General features: G+C 39.9%; 2 protein-coding genes and 1 long non-coding RNA gene across 3 annotated transcripts in view; 2 read left to right on the top strand and 1 right to left on the bottom strand.

The window, feature by feature from the left end:
- Nucleotides 1-16,806, top strand: part of LOC143714420 (uncharacterized) — a 596,609-nt gene that overhangs the window by 99,635 nt on the left and 480,168 nt on the right.
- On the top strand, nucleotides 2,965-5,011 carry LOC143714497 (uncharacterized). The gene is made up of 4 exons (XR_013195508.1): nucleotides 2,965-3,300; nucleotides 3,430-3,739; nucleotides 4,072-4,202; nucleotides 4,570-5,011. It is a non-coding gene; the product is annotated as an uncharacterized LOC143714497 (long non-coding RNA).
- LOC143714404 (endoplasmic reticulum metallopeptidase 1-like) overlaps nucleotides 9,591-16,806 on the bottom strand; it is a 68,834-nt gene continuing 61,618 nt past the window's right edge. For both annotated transcript variants that reach the window (XM_077205523.1, XM_077205524.1), the window contains exons 12-15: nucleotides 15,769-15,950; nucleotides 14,460-14,575; nucleotides 10,590-10,747; nucleotides 9,591-10,502 (exon numbers count right to left, since the gene is read on the bottom strand). In XM_077205523.1, the coding sequence (XP_077061638.1) occupies nucleotides 10,326-10,502; nucleotides 10,590-10,747; nucleotides 14,460-14,575; nucleotides 15,769-15,950 (633 nt within the window). In that variant the 3' untranslated portion in view covers nucleotides 9,591-10,325. The remainder of the gene's footprint in view (nucleotides 10,503-10,589; nucleotides 10,748-14,459; nucleotides 14,576-15,768; nucleotides 15,951-16,806) is intronic.

Genomic DNA, 16,806 nt, shown 5'->3' with positions numbered 1-16,806 from the left:
GTTTGTTTTTTGCTCATGGACAACAAAATATAATAATGTAAATTCTTCAAAATATATATAATATTAAGAAAAACAGTTGAAAGCATAAACAGAAATAAACATAGGGTACATAGTAGCCAACAAATCCCCTCAGTCTGCTGACACCAATGAAATGAGCTTTAAGTGACAATTTACAGGAGATCTGAAGACATCAGCATAATAAATGAGGTGAAAACAGGCACTATTGTCATGAAATAAAGAGTGTTTTCAGCAGATCTGTTAATATTGATGAGCCTCAGACTATCAACACTGATTCAACAAGCCATTCAGGATCATCAGCAGATCATCTCACTTTATTCTGAGTGTTTGTTGTTAGAAACAGTCAGATAGATGACAAAAGCCTGTAAAACTGCTCTATTCATACTTTGCAGTCACGTGACAACCATGGATACCTGGCGGGCAACAAACGGGTATTTTCAACGTAGAGTCCTGTAGTTACAGGTCTTTCTAGTAGCTATCAAGTCTGTTAGCGAGCTAGCTGCATAACTATGGACTAGGATTAACTCCAAGGTAGCTAAATTGTGTAAAGCAGACAAGGTTTTTTAAGATTTTCAAGGAATTTTGCCGCTCTCGCCGGCGGCGGTGTGAACGTACAGTTAGCCTAGCTTAGACTCATAACACAAACAGCTGACTCGCCGAACCAGTTGGTGGCGTTGATTGACAAAACTACAGGGTAACTTAAAGACACGATTAATTACATGATCATTCACCCATTGTATTCAAACAAATGTTGAAATTACCTTTGATGGAGTGATGGAATGATCACTGCACAGACGTGTATAATGTGAAGGTTGCTTATCTCATCTGGTTAGTGCAACCAATCGCACAACAACTATCTGGCATGTCGTTTACACCTCAAAACACCAACTTTTGTATAGTCATCACCATCATAAACACTAAAATAGTGTAATCTAGTGTAATTCTGTAAATAACCAGCAAACAATTTTGAATTTAAAAGACGTCTAATAGCCGTTTCAAAGTCGTGACTACAGATTGACCATGTCATGAAATGACACTGATATCTTGTAGATATCATAGCTGGTCTATCAGGTCTATAGTTCACCTGACGGTTAAATGACGTCTATTGCTTGGTGGATAGTCAGTGTTTGGTTGTTTCACATCAAACTGCTGTAATACAGATTATATTTACAGACAAAAAAAAAAAAAAGAATTCTGTATGACCACCAAAATAATAACTAATCATATTTGAATTAGTGTCATGCTAACGATTAATACATTATAAAGGAAAATAATCAACTTTGAAGTGTCATGAAACCCTGCTGTTTTAGCTCAAGTCTACCTCAGATCATTTTGAAAAATGAATGAACCATTTGAAGGCTCTCCGCTTCGGGTCTGGCGGTTCTTAGCCTCCACATGCTACATTAAAAACATTTAATGCACAGCTAGCTATGGATTATCCCTTACTTATTTAACTCATACATGTACGGTCAGACTTTCAGGACAAATTTACAGTAATGACTGTCTCTCTCTAGCGGTTCCTGAGCCAGGCCTGTCTTCAGCCACACTGATTTGTTTCTGTGTGCTGCTACTTGTAGCTGTAGCTGTAACCGTTGGTGTGTGTTACTATCGCCGCACTTCGTTAAACCTAACGAAACTTACCAATTCACAAAATTAACAGAATGCATAGCTGATATAAAAAATTGGATGAGTCGTAATTTCCTACTACTAAATTCTGAAAAAACAGAGATTCTAATTATTGGACAAAAAACTTCCACACGTAATAACCGTCTAACACTTTAACCGTCTAACCGTCTAACACTAAAATACCGTCTAACACTTGATGGCTGCTCTGTTAAGTCTTCGTCTTCAGTTAGGAACCTGGGTGTGCTCTTTGATACCAATCTTTCATTTGAAAGTCACGTGTCTAGTGTCTGTAAAACCTCATTTTTCCATCTTAAAAATATATCTAAATTACGTCATATGCTCTCATTGACAAATGCGGAACAACTAGTTCATGCGTTCATGACATCAAGGCTAGATTATTGTAATGCTCTACTGGGTGGTTGCCCTGCACGCTTAATAAACAAACTACAGCTAGTTCAAAACGCAGCAGCTCGAGTTTTTACCAGAACCAGGAAGTATGACCATATTAGCCCGGTTCTGTCAACACTGCATTGGCTCCCTATTAAACATCGCATACATTTTAAAATATTGCTGATTACTTACAAAGCACTAAATGGTTTAGCTCCCCAGTACTTGAGCGAGCTCTTAACTCCTTATAGTCCTTCACGTCTATTGCGATCTCAAAGTTCTGGCCAGTTGATAATACCTAGAATATCTAAATCGACTGCTGGCGGTAGATCCTTTTCCTATTTAGCACCAAAACTTTGGAACAGCCCCTAATTAAATAACAAATGATCATTTTGACGGAAGTGAATCAATCAAAATCAACTTTAGCTGGAAAATACATTTTTCAAGAACCACTATGAAGCCAAACCAATCTCTGTTACCTTAAATTATACGCTTATCTCTGTAAAGCTGCTTTGAAACAATCTACATTGTTAAAAGCGCTTTATAAATGAAGATTACTTGACTTGACTGGACGAGAAGTTGTGTTGCATGCTCAGTTAGAAAAGGCCTGATATTCCTGATGTTGTGCTTCCTGGGGTTAAGCATCCTGATATCTTCACGGGTGTTGGGTCGTCTCTTCACGGGTGTTGGGTCGTCTCTTCACAGCACTAAGTGGGGAAGCGTAGTGTCATAAATCATTGGTTCCCAACCATATTTCTGGAGCCCTCAACACTGCACATTTTGTTTCAATCAAACGCACCTGATTCAGCTCATCAGCTCAGTAGTAGATAATCCAAGACCTGAAATGGGTATGTCAGACGATATGGAGTGCTGGATCTTGGTAAAGATCATCAATTATTAACTTAGTTTCATTTGTTCTCATGTTCACTTTTCTTCATGTTTTGGTTGCTCATGCAGTGGACTCACTACGATTCTCAGAGGGAGAAAACGTCCCTCTAGACACCGGTGTTAGTGAACTACAGAGGGATGATCAGGTGCTCTGGAGGTTTGGATCTGAAGACACCATTATAGCTAAAAGAGATGGAGACACCAATCGGCTCTCATATATTGATGTTGATGACGGGAGATTCGAAGGCAGACTGGATATGAATTATCGGACTGGATCTCTCACGATCCCAAACACCAAAAGCATAGACTCTAGAGTTTATCACCTACAAATCAGCAGCAGAAATAATGTCTGGTATAAGAAGTTTAGAGTTACAGTATGGTGTGAGTAGCTTGAGTTTTAATGAAATTATGATGTTAATACCCCTTATATTCAGTATTCAGTGAACCTGCGTGCTCTTATGATCATATTTGTCTATATTTTTCTGTTGCATGTTTTGGCGTGACATGAAGTGGATACACTAAAAGTGACAGCGGGAGAATGTCACTCTAAACACTGATATTCCTGAACTAGAGGAAGACAGTAAAATCCTGTGGACACATGGAGATAATGACACCTGCATTGCTGAAATCAACAGAGCCACCAGTAAGATCTCAGTGTACCGTGGTAATGATGTGAGATTCAGAGACAGGCTTCAGCTGGATCATCAGACCGGATCTCTGACCATCTGGAACATCAGCATGGCACATTCTGATGTTTATAAACTCCAGATCAGCAGCCACACAGGGAACAGATGCAAGAGATTCGTGATTGTTGCAGATGGTGAGTATCTCGTGTCTTTGAACATAATAATAATAATTTGTTTTTTAGATCTACAAAACTACAATTTATAGATGCTCTGAAAGGGTTATCTACATGTATTTCACTGATCTTATGAGCACATTTCTCTTCTATATGGTGGCGTGAAATGAAGAAATCAAAGTGCGAGTGATGGAGGGAGATCGTGCCAAACTAAACACTGATGTTCGTGAACTACAGAGAGATGCTCTGATACTCTGGATGTTTGGCCCCGAAGACAATCTCATAGCTAAAGCTGATATGGAGAACAATAAAATGTCAACATATGATGGTGTCAATGGCAGATTTAGAGACAGACTGGAGCTGGACCGTCAGACTGGATCTCTCACCATCACAAACATCACAATCACTGACTGTGGACTTTATAAACTCAATATCATTAGCAGCAGCGAGACCAAATACAAGTGATTCAAAGTTACTATTCCAGGTGAGTAACACAAGTTATTGATTATTATAAAGATCTTATTTAGATCAGATCTCTGTGAAGATGCGGTAAAAGGCACACAGCTTTCTTGTTGTCTTAAACTGCTAGTAATGTTTTTTTAAATTATAAAATAAAAAAGTATCCGGTTTAAAGTTAGAAGTCCTACATCCATGCCCCAGTATAAAAAATAAAACATAAACAGCCTGTATTAAAAAAAAAATACTTATATTTTATTTAAATGTGTCTTTGATCAAATACAATTTTTTTTCTATTTAGTTCAGGGTATTGCAGATTTATAGAAACAGTAGTTGTAACATCTACAGTCATTACTGTCTTTTCATCATCTGTGATTCTTTCTGTTTTCTTACAGGGAACAGAGGGAGAGAGATAAACAGAGAAGATGCTGAGGGATCCCATCAGAGAGAAGACTTAGAGGAGATACCCTTACTTCCAATAAACAGAGGCAGTATTGTTTGTCATTTTAATCTTATCCCCATTTAAAACAGACACTATCTGTGTGGTGCTGTCGAGCTGTGAAATGAGTAAAAGGTCATTTTGATTTGTAGTTATTACACCAGTATCCCTCACCTGATGTATGTGAAGACTTGAAAAGAAGGTTAATTTGCACATTTAACTAGTGCCAGCTGGTGCTAAGACTGTTTGGCGGTGGCGTAACAAACTGAAAGCACACCGTCAGCAGCGAAGGACTGAATGTAATTGTTAAATAGCCATTTAACAGGTGATATAACTGTCCTTAGCTAAAAACAAACAAAAAAAAACAATTGCAATTCGACTGTTAAAGTGTATAATGAGGTTCCCTATAGGTCAGTCACTACAATGTAGGTCATGACTGACCAATAGGAATCTCGCTAGAGAGGCCAATCTACTTCGAGTGAAACTAAAACAAGCCAATACACATTGGCGTGCAATCATTTGCAACAGCTGTGCAGCCTCGCAGCGCGGGTATTTAACAAGCAGCTGGTGCGATTGCACACTAGCTTTTTGCTTCTGAGCCAAGCACTTCGTATGCTGAACAGAGTGAATTTGAAAGCAAGCCTCTTCTGGATCTCTCCACTTTGGTGCGGGCGTGACGGCACAGCAGCGCGAGCGGTCTTTTTCTCTTCTCTCTCTCTCTTTTTTGTTTGTTGTTTTAAAACTGAGCAAACAAAAAAGCTGTTTTCACGGCTGGTAAGGTGCGCGCTTAAAGAGCTCAACGACCTTTTACGGCTGGTAAGGTGCGCGATTAAAGCGCTCAACGGCCGTTTTCACGGCTGGTAAGACCAGCGAGAGAGAATCGCGCAAAGACAGGTGGACATTCCTGTCTGTGTTCGCCGTGACAGTTCCCCTGCGTGCTTCAGCACCAAGGAGAGCAGTCTCTAAAAGAGCTTACACAGATAGTTTGCGTCTTTTTCAAGATGACATACTATCTGTGTGTTTCTGGATGCGGTCGTTACCTGGGGTCGCGGGATGGTCACGATCGCTGCCTTGTGTGTCTGGGCCTCGAACACGCACAGGCAGCGTTCGTGGATGAGTCATGTACCCATTGTGGGAAGATGACCATCTCGGAGCTGAGGTCGAGACTCATGTTCCTGCAAAGGGGCGGAGTCCCCGTGCCTGCACCTCGTTCCAACCCCCCTTCGCGGGTTGCTACGGGCAGTGACACGGTGACCTGATGATTACAGTGAGCGCGCTTCCTTCGGGGAACCAACCCCCTAGGAACCCTCACTCCTCTCATGCTCCGCAACCAGTTGAGCTGCCAACGGAACGTTCTGGAGCATCCTCGAGATGTGTACCAGTCGTTTCGTTCGGCGCTCCCTGCGACGACCAGATGTCGATCGCTGCATCGGAGGGTGGGTCAGACCTCTCCGCGGACGACGGCTCGGAGCCGCTGCCTCCTTCAGGTGTGTACTGTGCACCCTTATTGCTCCAAAGTAAAACCTGTCGAGTCCTCCATAACCCCTCGGCCCGGACTTGGCGGAGCGTCCGGCGCCAGGCCCTTATCCGCTGAATCCTTGAGAACCGGATCTGGGCTGGGTTCCATATGTGTGACCCTACGGGGATCCCATATGTGTATATTCCACGGCTGCTCCTATCGGAAGCCCGTGTCTTTCCCTTGGGCTAAGTCACCCATTATTTCATATGCAGTACAGCCTTCGGGCTAGTCCATATGCATTTCCACATAACTCTTTGAAGAAGTGGCTTCCGCAGCGTTCCTTCCTAAACAGAAAGGGCACGCTTTCCCAGTGTTATCCAATATCTCACTGTATGGGTTATCACGGAACAACAGTGTCAGACTCACTCTGTGTAAGCCTCCGCCTATCGTCCTTCCAGGCAAAAAGGTGTAGAGGCTTGCATGGGGGCGCTGGATGGGGTGCAGCAGCTGTGGCGCTTTGGTAGGGATTCCTATTGGTCAGTCATGACCTACGTTGTAGTGACTGACCGATAGGGAACGTCTCGGTTACATATGGTAACCCTCGTTCCCTGAGGGAGGGAGACGTAGGTCCCGTTGCCACATCTGCTGCCGCCCGCCGGGGCGGCCAGCTTTTTCAGGCTTGGCTCCTCAGCAAAAAACTAGTGTGCAATCACACCATCTGCTTGTTAAATACCCGTGCTGCGAGGCTGCACAGCTGTTGCAAATGATTGCACGCCAATGTGTATTGGCTTGTTTTAGTTTCACTCGAAGTAGATTGGCCTCTCTAGCGAGATTCCTATTGGTCAGTCATGACCTACGTCTCCGTTCCCTCCCTCAGGGAACGAGGGTTACCATATGTAACCGAGACGTTCCACTACATGTATAATTTATTATTGTTTTTTATGTGTGTGGCTCAGGGAGGACGGCATCCTAGCGCCCTTTATTGGCAGCCATCATTGTGTTTAACCTTGAGGTCAGAATATGTTTATGTGTCTCTAAAGGCAAACTGTGTGTCAGGTACTTGAACACTCTCCTCAATGTGATAGGCTAGCTTTTCCAGTATTTTCATGACATTGTGAAATATGGGGGAGCTCGGCTCCCGTTAATAAGACATGGGCTCCCCTGAAAATGTAATTTGTGAAATTTTGGGGGGGTCTCAAAAAATATTGACAATGTGTTATTTTGACGTGCAATTTTATTTTTGTGTAATTTGATGATCGTGGATTATTATGTGTAAAATAGCCAACATATCATTCATTCCAGCGATTTAAACCTAATTCACCTTAATAAAGATAACTATACATGCTATTCTTGTCATGAGAATCAAAGTGTGCTGGCTCATGTTTAGTACATGTTAACTCAAAGATCGTAGAAAAAATATAAAAGTTGGAGGCCACTGATCTACACACGAGGCCTTGAAATCCATTCTGCAGTTTGTGGTTGATTCTGTATTAAGGTAAGACATGTTATTCACATATATTATGTGTTGTGACTGGGTTGCTATAGGTCTGTGTGACTCTCAAAGTCTTAGGCCTAACTGAATGGAGAAATTATGGTAATTTTTTTTGTTGCCTGACGAGTAATTTAACCAATGTTTATGTGAACTCAAAGACAGACTAGTTATGATTATTTTTGTGTGGCTGTTTGCCCTATCAATTTTTGTTGATAAAAAATAATAGGGTAAATCCTGTATAGTGATTATTCTCCTAAATAGTGCTTGCATAAAGCAAACACACTTGTAGCTGTTATGTATCTCTGTAAATCATTGTAAGTCCTCTTTTGACGCAAACGCAAGCGCATGATCACCCCATGGTGAAAAAAACAAAAAAGCAAGTGGGCTCCCCCAAAGGACTCGGTATAGTTTGAACACTGTATCTACAACAGTAAATCTCTTCCATGTCAACCTCCTACGCTGTTGATGTAGTGAACAGTGCAGCGCCTCCGGGTTCTACGTCAGAACGCAGCCCCACTATTGGCCACCGCTTGTCACATGAGCACCACTGTCTAATATCCGTTATAAAAATCCTCCAGGTCCTGCACATTTGTTGGTTTTCCAGCATAATTTGAATCATTTTCAACCCTTTCCAAAAGTGAGTGTATGATGTTGAGATCTATCTATTGACACCGGGGAAAATGAGGGACTTAGTCACAACTATTACAAAGTGTGAAAAATATGTAATGTGTGTGGATCGATATGGTATGCCCCTGATGGGACTATCAGAGTGTGTGTCTGATTGGGATGGAGCGCAGTAATCACAGTCCTGTCCTTGCAGTGCCCTTTACAAGTATAGTCATTCTTGAATTTGGTTTTAAATAGTGTACTGTTTCATTTTTATTCATTTTGTTTATTCAGTTTTGTTTAAAGTGTCTCATGTTTTTGCAAAATATTTAAAACCTTTTTCTCAATGTAATTGATCAGTTGAATGTGCAGTTCTGTTGAAAATATTTGAGGTCCTGAAAAATAAATTAGAGTTTTGTTGAAGCGTGGCTGTGTTTGTGGCTTTATTGACAACTAGCTTTGATAAGCTAATGTGACGCATTTTTATGTTGAAGGCCAGTAGCATTTAAAATGATAATAAAAGGTGTTAGAAGGTGTAACTCGCAATTCTGAGGAAGAAAAGTCATTATTTTTTCCCTTAAAATTGGACTTTATAACTCAAAATTGCAACTTTATATCACACAATTCTTCCTTGATCAACCAACTTTTCGAATAGAGGAAATAACTGAGTTAGAAGTAGCACATATTATTGATGCTATAAAAAGCTCCAAAGCAAATGACGTATATGGGTTTGATCCAACATTTTTAAAATCAAATAAAGATTATTTAGTATGCCCAATAACACACATGGTAAACTTGTCCTTCAGGTGACTACAGTTGTCCCAATTTCTAAATCTGTAGATAAATCAAATTTAAAAAAATTATAGGCCAATTAGTATCCTTCTGATTATATCTAAGGTAGCAGGAAAATGGGTAGCTAATCTTTTGATCAGTCATCTAAACATTGGTTCTACTTCTTTATATCCAATGCAATTTGGTTTTCGCAGTAATTCTTCAACAGATTCATCAAACTGTTTGCTTGTTCAGAAAGTGAAATGCTTATTAGATAAGAATGTGTGTGTTGGTGCCGTCTTTGTAGATCTACAGAATGCATTTGACACTGTTGACCATCAGGTGCTTTTATCTAAACAAACAAATTAAACATTTTCAGAGGAAGCAATACTTTGGGTAAAATCTTATCTTTTAAATAGGAAACAGTGTGTATGTATTGATGGTATAAAATCTTTTTACATTGCTTGCACCAAGGGGGTTCCACAAGGTTCTATTTTAGGACTAATTCTATTTTCACTTTATATCAATGATTTACCTGGAGTATGTAAAGATGTTAATGTTCAGATGATGTAGTAATTTTTACCCATGCTAAGAATTTTGAAAAAGCTTTTCACTTTACTTTGACTTCTGCTATGACCAATATACAGGATTGGCTTACCGGGACAGGTTTATTATTGAACACACACACACACAAAAAAAACTGTGTGTATGAAGATTTCAAAACAGTTAGTAGAGATGACACATTCAGATGTAATTCTTAGAGGGGAGGAGCTTAAGGAGTGGTTAAAGAGTTTACATATCTTGGGGTTAACTTGGATTCTACTCTTACTTTTAAAAGCCATGTAAAAAAGTTGTCTAATATTGTAAAATTTTATTTTAAGAATTTTAAGTACACTTGAACTGAATAAGTGGGTCATTTGCCCTTTCACCTGTGAAATTTCACTGCTGTGAAAATAATACAAATAAAAACCATGCAAACATGAGCAATCCTCCAAAACTTAAAACGAATAAATAAAAAAGCCCTTGGGTTTCAAGGATTGGATCCAGCTGAATGTGCATTTACCAGAATGATCAGAACTAAATCTGAAAATAAAGTTGCATATAAAACACCAAGGGCCTCATTTACAAAACGTTTGTGCACAGATTTGACCTGAATGTGTGCGTACGCTAAAATCCACGCCAGCAATCATATTTATAAAAAAATTGGATGTCTTTGACATGGAAAAGTTCTCAGCTTCACGTCAGGGTCTGAGCAGACGTACGCTCTTTAACCCTGAGGCAGAGATTTGGAGAACTGCGGGTGTGTGGAAATCTAAGTAATTCTCGGCCCTCGTCATTCATGGGTCTGCAGTGAGTGGTGTGTGAGTGTGTGTGTGTGTGGTCCTCAGTATCTGTACACGTGGTATGTGCTGATCCATGAGGACGGGAACACCCAGGCTGGGAATCTCTTCAGGAACGACTCCAGCTGCTCGGAGCGCTGGTCTGAACCGGATAAGTAATGAGCTGAGACGGCCAGAGAGATCAAGCCCTCGTCAGGAGACGCGTCTGAGGACTCGGGCGGCTGAAGACGAGAAACACACATTAACACACACAATAGACACCTCCACACTCCTCATGTTAAATCTGTGGTTCTTTAGCTCAAGTCCACCTGAATCTCAAACCAGAAGTTCCAGGCAGGAGCGTCGAGGCCGTGAAAGTAATTTATGAAATCTACTCCGCTGTAGTGCAGCTTCCCGTCGCCCAATGCCCAGGACATCAGAAACGCGCCGTCATGAGGCAGGACAAACAGAGACATGCGACTCGGACCTGAGCGAGAACAACAGGAGACGCTGAACATGTGGACATTATTCATCATTAATAAACACAACTAAACCAGTCAAACACACTCACTGGGTTATTGAACGCTGCTGATCATTTCATTTTACTCTCTAAACAAAGGAAAATATTTGCATTGATGGATGGATGGGCAAAAATTTAAATAAATAGTGAATATAAATGTAGATATGCATGTATATTATAAAACTAATTTAAAATATATGATTTTTTTAAATTAAAGAAATGCAACAAATTAAAAAAATATGCTATATATACACAGTTATATATTTTAAACAGCAGCTTTAAATATAAAAAAAACAGTTTTTGAAGAATAGTCATCAACAGTCATTATTCTTTTTGATTTTGATTTATATATGCATGTGTTTTTTATATATTATGATGTAATTATTTTTTATATAATTACTAAATATATTATTTGCATATAATTATTCAACTAGTTAAAATGTTAATACTTTTAATACTAAAAGCAGTTTACATTATCAACATATAAAGTTGCAATTATAAAACTAGTAATAAATGTAAATATTAGTCATTTGTATTTGTTGTACTAGTTAAAAATGGTAAAATTTGTAATATATAAATTTAAACTAAAAGCAGATTTAATAATTTATTAAAGCTGCAAGCAGCCTTCCAGGGCCAGGCCTTCCAATGGTTCCATGGATTCAAAAAGTAGTTAAAAATACTTTGCTTTCAAAACTTTATAAGAAACTTTAATAACCAAAGTATTCTTACTTCTTAACTTCTTACCTTATGAACTGTTCATTCAGTTCATCCAGATGCTGAGGTTCAGTACTTAAAAAGAGAATGAACTCAAAATTAAGATTTTTTTATTTAAATTTGCTGCATGTTATATTTATAGAGTTCCTTTCTTAGACACCATGTCTGGAACTAAAACAACTTTTCCACCACTTAAGGCCACAGCTGCAGAGGAGAGGCTTCAGTGTAAGAATAAGCACACAAAATCATGTTAAAGGAGAACTCCGGGCAATTTTTAAGTTAATCTTGATCGTTAGACCTTTGTGAGTACTGACTATAGAAAAAAAAACGAACCGGATTGGTGCTTGCTACGCGGAGCTGCGACCGCGAATGCCCAGAGCTCCCACCCAGCTAAAACGGCAGCTATGGGGGCATCGACATAAAGAGCGTTTTTGAACCTCTTAACAGACACAAAATGCAATTAAAATGTCTGTCCAACATGAACAGGGACCCTACATGTGAACAATATGCGTTTAGCAACTTAGCCATTGTTTCAACTCACCTAAATAGTCTTTTAGACGGCAAGCTGTAGTCTCGCGCTGCAGTCCCGTGCTGTAGCCGGAAAAGGTAAACAATGTCCAGGTGGGAGGAGCGTTGATCATGTGCGACGAGTTATGATCAGAGTTGATTACAAGTGAAGAAGAAATGGTTCGTGTTTGTGCCTTTCCGAATTGTGACAACAGAATGTGAAAATATAAGAGCTTACATTTTCATCGTCTTCCTTTCCATGACCTCGAGATTCTGCAGTTGTGGCTAGTTGTACTTCAACTTGATGTGCAAACTCCCGTAGAAGTACTACGCGCTAAAGATTACCGCATTTACAGTGAACACTTTGACAAGGATGACTACACACACTCAACACAGCGGGGCCGTTTGAAGAAAAATGCCATTCCATGTACGAAGACTCGTCGCACATGATCAACGCTCCTCCCACCTGGACATTGTCTACCTTTTCCGGCTACAGCACGGGACTGCAGCGCGAGACTACAGCTTGCCGTCTAAAAGACTATTTAGGTGAGTTGAAACAATGGCTAAGTTGCTAAACGCATATTGTTCACATGTAGGGTCCCTGTTCATGTTGGACAGACATTTTAATTGCATTTTGTGTCTGTTAAGAGGCTCAAAAACGCTCTTTATGTCGATGCCCCCATAACTGCCGTTTTAGCTGAGGGGAGCTCTGGGCATTCGCGGTCGCAGCTCCGCGTAGCAAGCACCAATCCGGTTCGTTTTTTTTTCTATAGTCAGTACTCACAAAGGTCTAACGATCAAGATTAACTTAAAAATTGCCCGGAGTTCTCCTTTAATGAGATTAGCATGCTAAGCTAGCTTAAGGCTAATGTAGCTTATGGTTATCCTGATAGCTGAAGAGCCACATTAGAAAGAATGGCATCTGGTTAGCATGCTAACCAATTATTATGCTAAGCTAACTAAGGCAACAAACACAGACTAGGTAAACTTTGCAGACGAATAAATCGGGAATGGTAGTGAATATCAAAAATCTGTTCATTCATTTCTATGCGGCTTGGTCCAAAGATCATCTGAGCAAACTTTGGGCAAAATTGAGCAAGATTTGAAGGAGGAGTAGCGAAAAACTGTTTTTTTTTTCTGTTTACCATTTGCTTCAATATGGCGGACAGTCACAGTCACATTCTTGGAAAATGACAAATGAGATAGTGTCATATTAGCAAAACACCTTATACATCTGGAACACTAGGTGGCACTGTTCAAAATTCTCAGGTACCTTCAGGCCATGCTAATGATGATCCTTACCCATTTTTGTGCCGATATGTCAACTATTTGATAAGATATTGCAATTTATGACAAAAATCAAAATGGCGGATACATGGTTCATCCAATCCTGGCAAAATAGGTATCCACATATTCGTGGAAAAGTTATTGGCCAAAATAGCCATTGTTCATATCTCATGACCCGTAGGTGGCGCTGTTCCAAACTTTGGCATGGACCCTCTGATCATGCTTCCGATGAAGCGTATACATTTTTCTTTCGATTGATCAAACTTTGGCCGAGATACAGTCTCTGAAGCAATTTTGGGTCGACCTCGTTAAGTTTGCGACACCATAACTTTTAAAATAAAGTTGAATAAAAAAAATCTGTTCAGTCATTTCTGTGCATCTCAGTCCAAAAATCATTTGACTAAATTTTTGTCAAAATTGGCCAAATCTTTGAAGGAGTAGCAGCAAAAAAAACTTAATACTGTACTTTTCAAAATGGCCACTACTGTAATGGGCGGAGTCTTAATGGCCTAAATTGGTTGTGATCACCATGATGAGTGGAATCAGGTGTACTAAGTTTCATTTTTCTAGATCAAATGGTTTAAAAGTTATAACCATTTCAATGTAGAATATTTGAACTAGTGGTGGCGCTATAGAGTTGGTCCTAGAGACTCAAAAATTGGTCCAGTTACTATTTATTACCATCTCTACAAGTGTACCAAATTTCATCATTTTCCTATGTTCCGTTGATAGGGCTGCCATTGACTCCCATTCAATGGCAAAAATAATAATAAGAAAACTAACAGATACAATGGGGCTATCCCCTTCAGGGCTTGTCCCCTAAAAACTGCTTTTGAAAAACAGTCATCTTTAACTAACGATGATTTTGGTAATCGAGTATTCTGCCGATTATTGCGACGACTAATCGGTAATAATTTGTTTTGGGTGGTAATAAAAATGGACCTAAGCAAACAATAGCCTTTTACATTACTTAAAATACATAATTACAATAAAAAGGAAATAATAATTGGTTCAAACAAAGTATCAAAAGCAAGGTATATGGATTTATTGACCAACTCTGTAAAAATAGATCATGTAATATACATAGTAAAAACAATAATCTTATGTACATTAGAAATCTGGCAGACATCACTCCCATTTGGTTCCTAATGAAATGTGGCTGAAGTCTCACCTTTGACCTCAAAGGTCATGTTAACGGTTCCCCATTCAGTGTCCTGTCTGGATACGAGCTGGAAGTCAAGTGGAGCGTCAGGAGAGACTTCAGGAGCCGGAAGATACCAGTTCTCCCTGAAGCAATGAGAGAAAGACGTCACGAGGTTCATGAACTACATCATCCAAACCTCCGACACCATACATTTACATTTTACATTTAGTCATTTAGCAGACGCTTTTGTCCAAAGCGACTTACAAATTAGGACTAAATTAAGTGAGTCATTGTGAAGAGGCAAAAACAACGCAAGAAGTGCTCAAAATACAAAGTTCAGGCATTGTTCAGAGTAGCATAAGCGAGGATATAAAGGAAAAGGAAAGGTTTTTTTTATTTATTATTTTTTTTTTTTTATTATGAGGATAACTGCTCACGGAAGAGATGAGTTTTCAGCTGTCTTTTGAATGTTGTCAGGGATTCTGCATTCCGTATGAGGGTGGGGAGAGCGTTCCACCAGCATGGAACTGTGAATGAGAATGTTCTGGAAAGTGATTTTGTGGCTCTCTGTGATGGAACCACGAGACGTCGCTCGTTGACCGATCGTAGGCTTCTGGTAGGGGTGTAGACTCGTAGAAGTAAGTGTAAGTAGGAGGGAGCTGAGCCTGTGATAGATCTGTAAGCAAGCGTCAATGCCTTGAACTTGATGCGAGCAGCGAGAGGTAGCCAGTGCAGAGAGATGAACAGAGGAGTGACATGGGCCCTTTTGGGCTCGTTGTAGACAAGACGACGAAATGTGTTTGAAATGTGTCTTTGAAATGTCTTTGAAATGTGATCTGTGAAGGTCAGCTGGTCATCCAATATCACTCCAAGATTTCTGACCGACCTTGATGGGGTGATTGATGATGAATCTAGCTGGATAGTGAAGTCATGCTGTAGAGACGGATTGGCAGGGAGGAAGTGAAGCTTAGTCTTTGCCAGGTTGAGCTGCAGGTGATGTTCCTTCATCCATGCCGAGATGTCCGCCAGATCCGTACAGCTACTGTGGGATCATCTGGTTGAAATGAGAGGAAGAGCTATGTGTCATCAGCATAGCAGTGGTAGGAGAAACCATGTGCCTGTATGATGGGTCCCAATGATGTGGTGTAGATGGAGAAGAGCAAGGGTCCAATAACTGAACCCTGAGGAACCCCTGTGGTCAGCTGATGTGCTCTGGATACCTCACCTCTCCATGCAACCCTGAAGGACCTGATGATTCACAGTATCGAAGGCAGCAGACAGATCCAGGAGAACGAGTGTGTGTGTGTGTGTGTGTGTGTGTGTGTGATACACTCACGTGATGGAGAACCATGGGAAGGGGCAGTAGTAACTCTGACAGTGTGTGTGGATACTCTCGTTGATCTCCGGGATATGAGGAGCGATGTGCTGCATGCCGGTATAATCCAGACTGTTGATCCAGAATCCTGAGTCTGAGCTCTGCAGAGATCCGTCCAGCGTGTGGAACCTGCGTGTGATGTGCTGAACACGAACACACACACACACACACACACACACACACACACACACACACACACACACACACACACACACACACACACACACACACACACACACACACACACACACACACACTTGGATTTAGACACATTTTACTGAAGAATTAATCTAAAATGCTTCACAAAAAAAAACAACAACATAAGATTAATATCTGTACACAGCAAAAACTACAGTGTAAAATTAACTCTCCTGGGAGTTTATGTGAGACCACACTCAGAAGTGTTAAAGTGTTAAAACATGAGTGTTAAATGAACACTAAGCATTGTTAAAGTTAATGAGATAATTAAGTGACGATTGACCATTATTGATGAACACCTGCTGTTAACAAGCAGAACCACTGAAGGAGAAAATCACAACCTTTGTCGCCATTATGATGATCAGTGTGTTATTGAGAAAAAGAAGAAAGCACATAAACATTTGAAATGGGCCGTTATTGTGACAGCAATATGATACAATTTTAAAATATGTAGGTTATTTACAACATTAAAAATACAAACCAAGCAGCTTTATGTTACCTTATGTAAATAAGAGGCTGCATTATCTTGTTTCCACTAATTTCCATACTTTTAAAATTACATCCTTTTGAGATTAAAAAAATGAGATAAAAGGAGAATTAATCAATAAATATAACGTTATTTTCCTATTAAATCAAATACGAATGTATTCGTATTATTCCATGTATATGACATTTTATTTACAGCAATCATGCGAATGACCACGTGATCAACGCGTTCGCAGGACCATGTGATCACAAAACTAATTTAAACTCACCATTTAAACAAGGATTTATTCCTCTGAACCAGTGATGTGTTTTGTA

The sequence above is a fragment of the Siphateles boraxobius genome, unplaced genomic scaffold (genome assembly GCF_051911475.1).
Source record: "Siphateles boraxobius isolate OS27281-9 unplaced genomic scaffold, OSU_SipBor_1 54, whole genome shotgun sequence".
NCBI lineage: Eukaryota > Metazoa > Chordata > Actinopteri > Cypriniformes > Leuciscidae > Siphateles > Siphateles boraxobius.
Note: the sequence above shows the minus strand (reverse complement) of the source record. Positions and strands in the feature narration are given on the sequence as shown.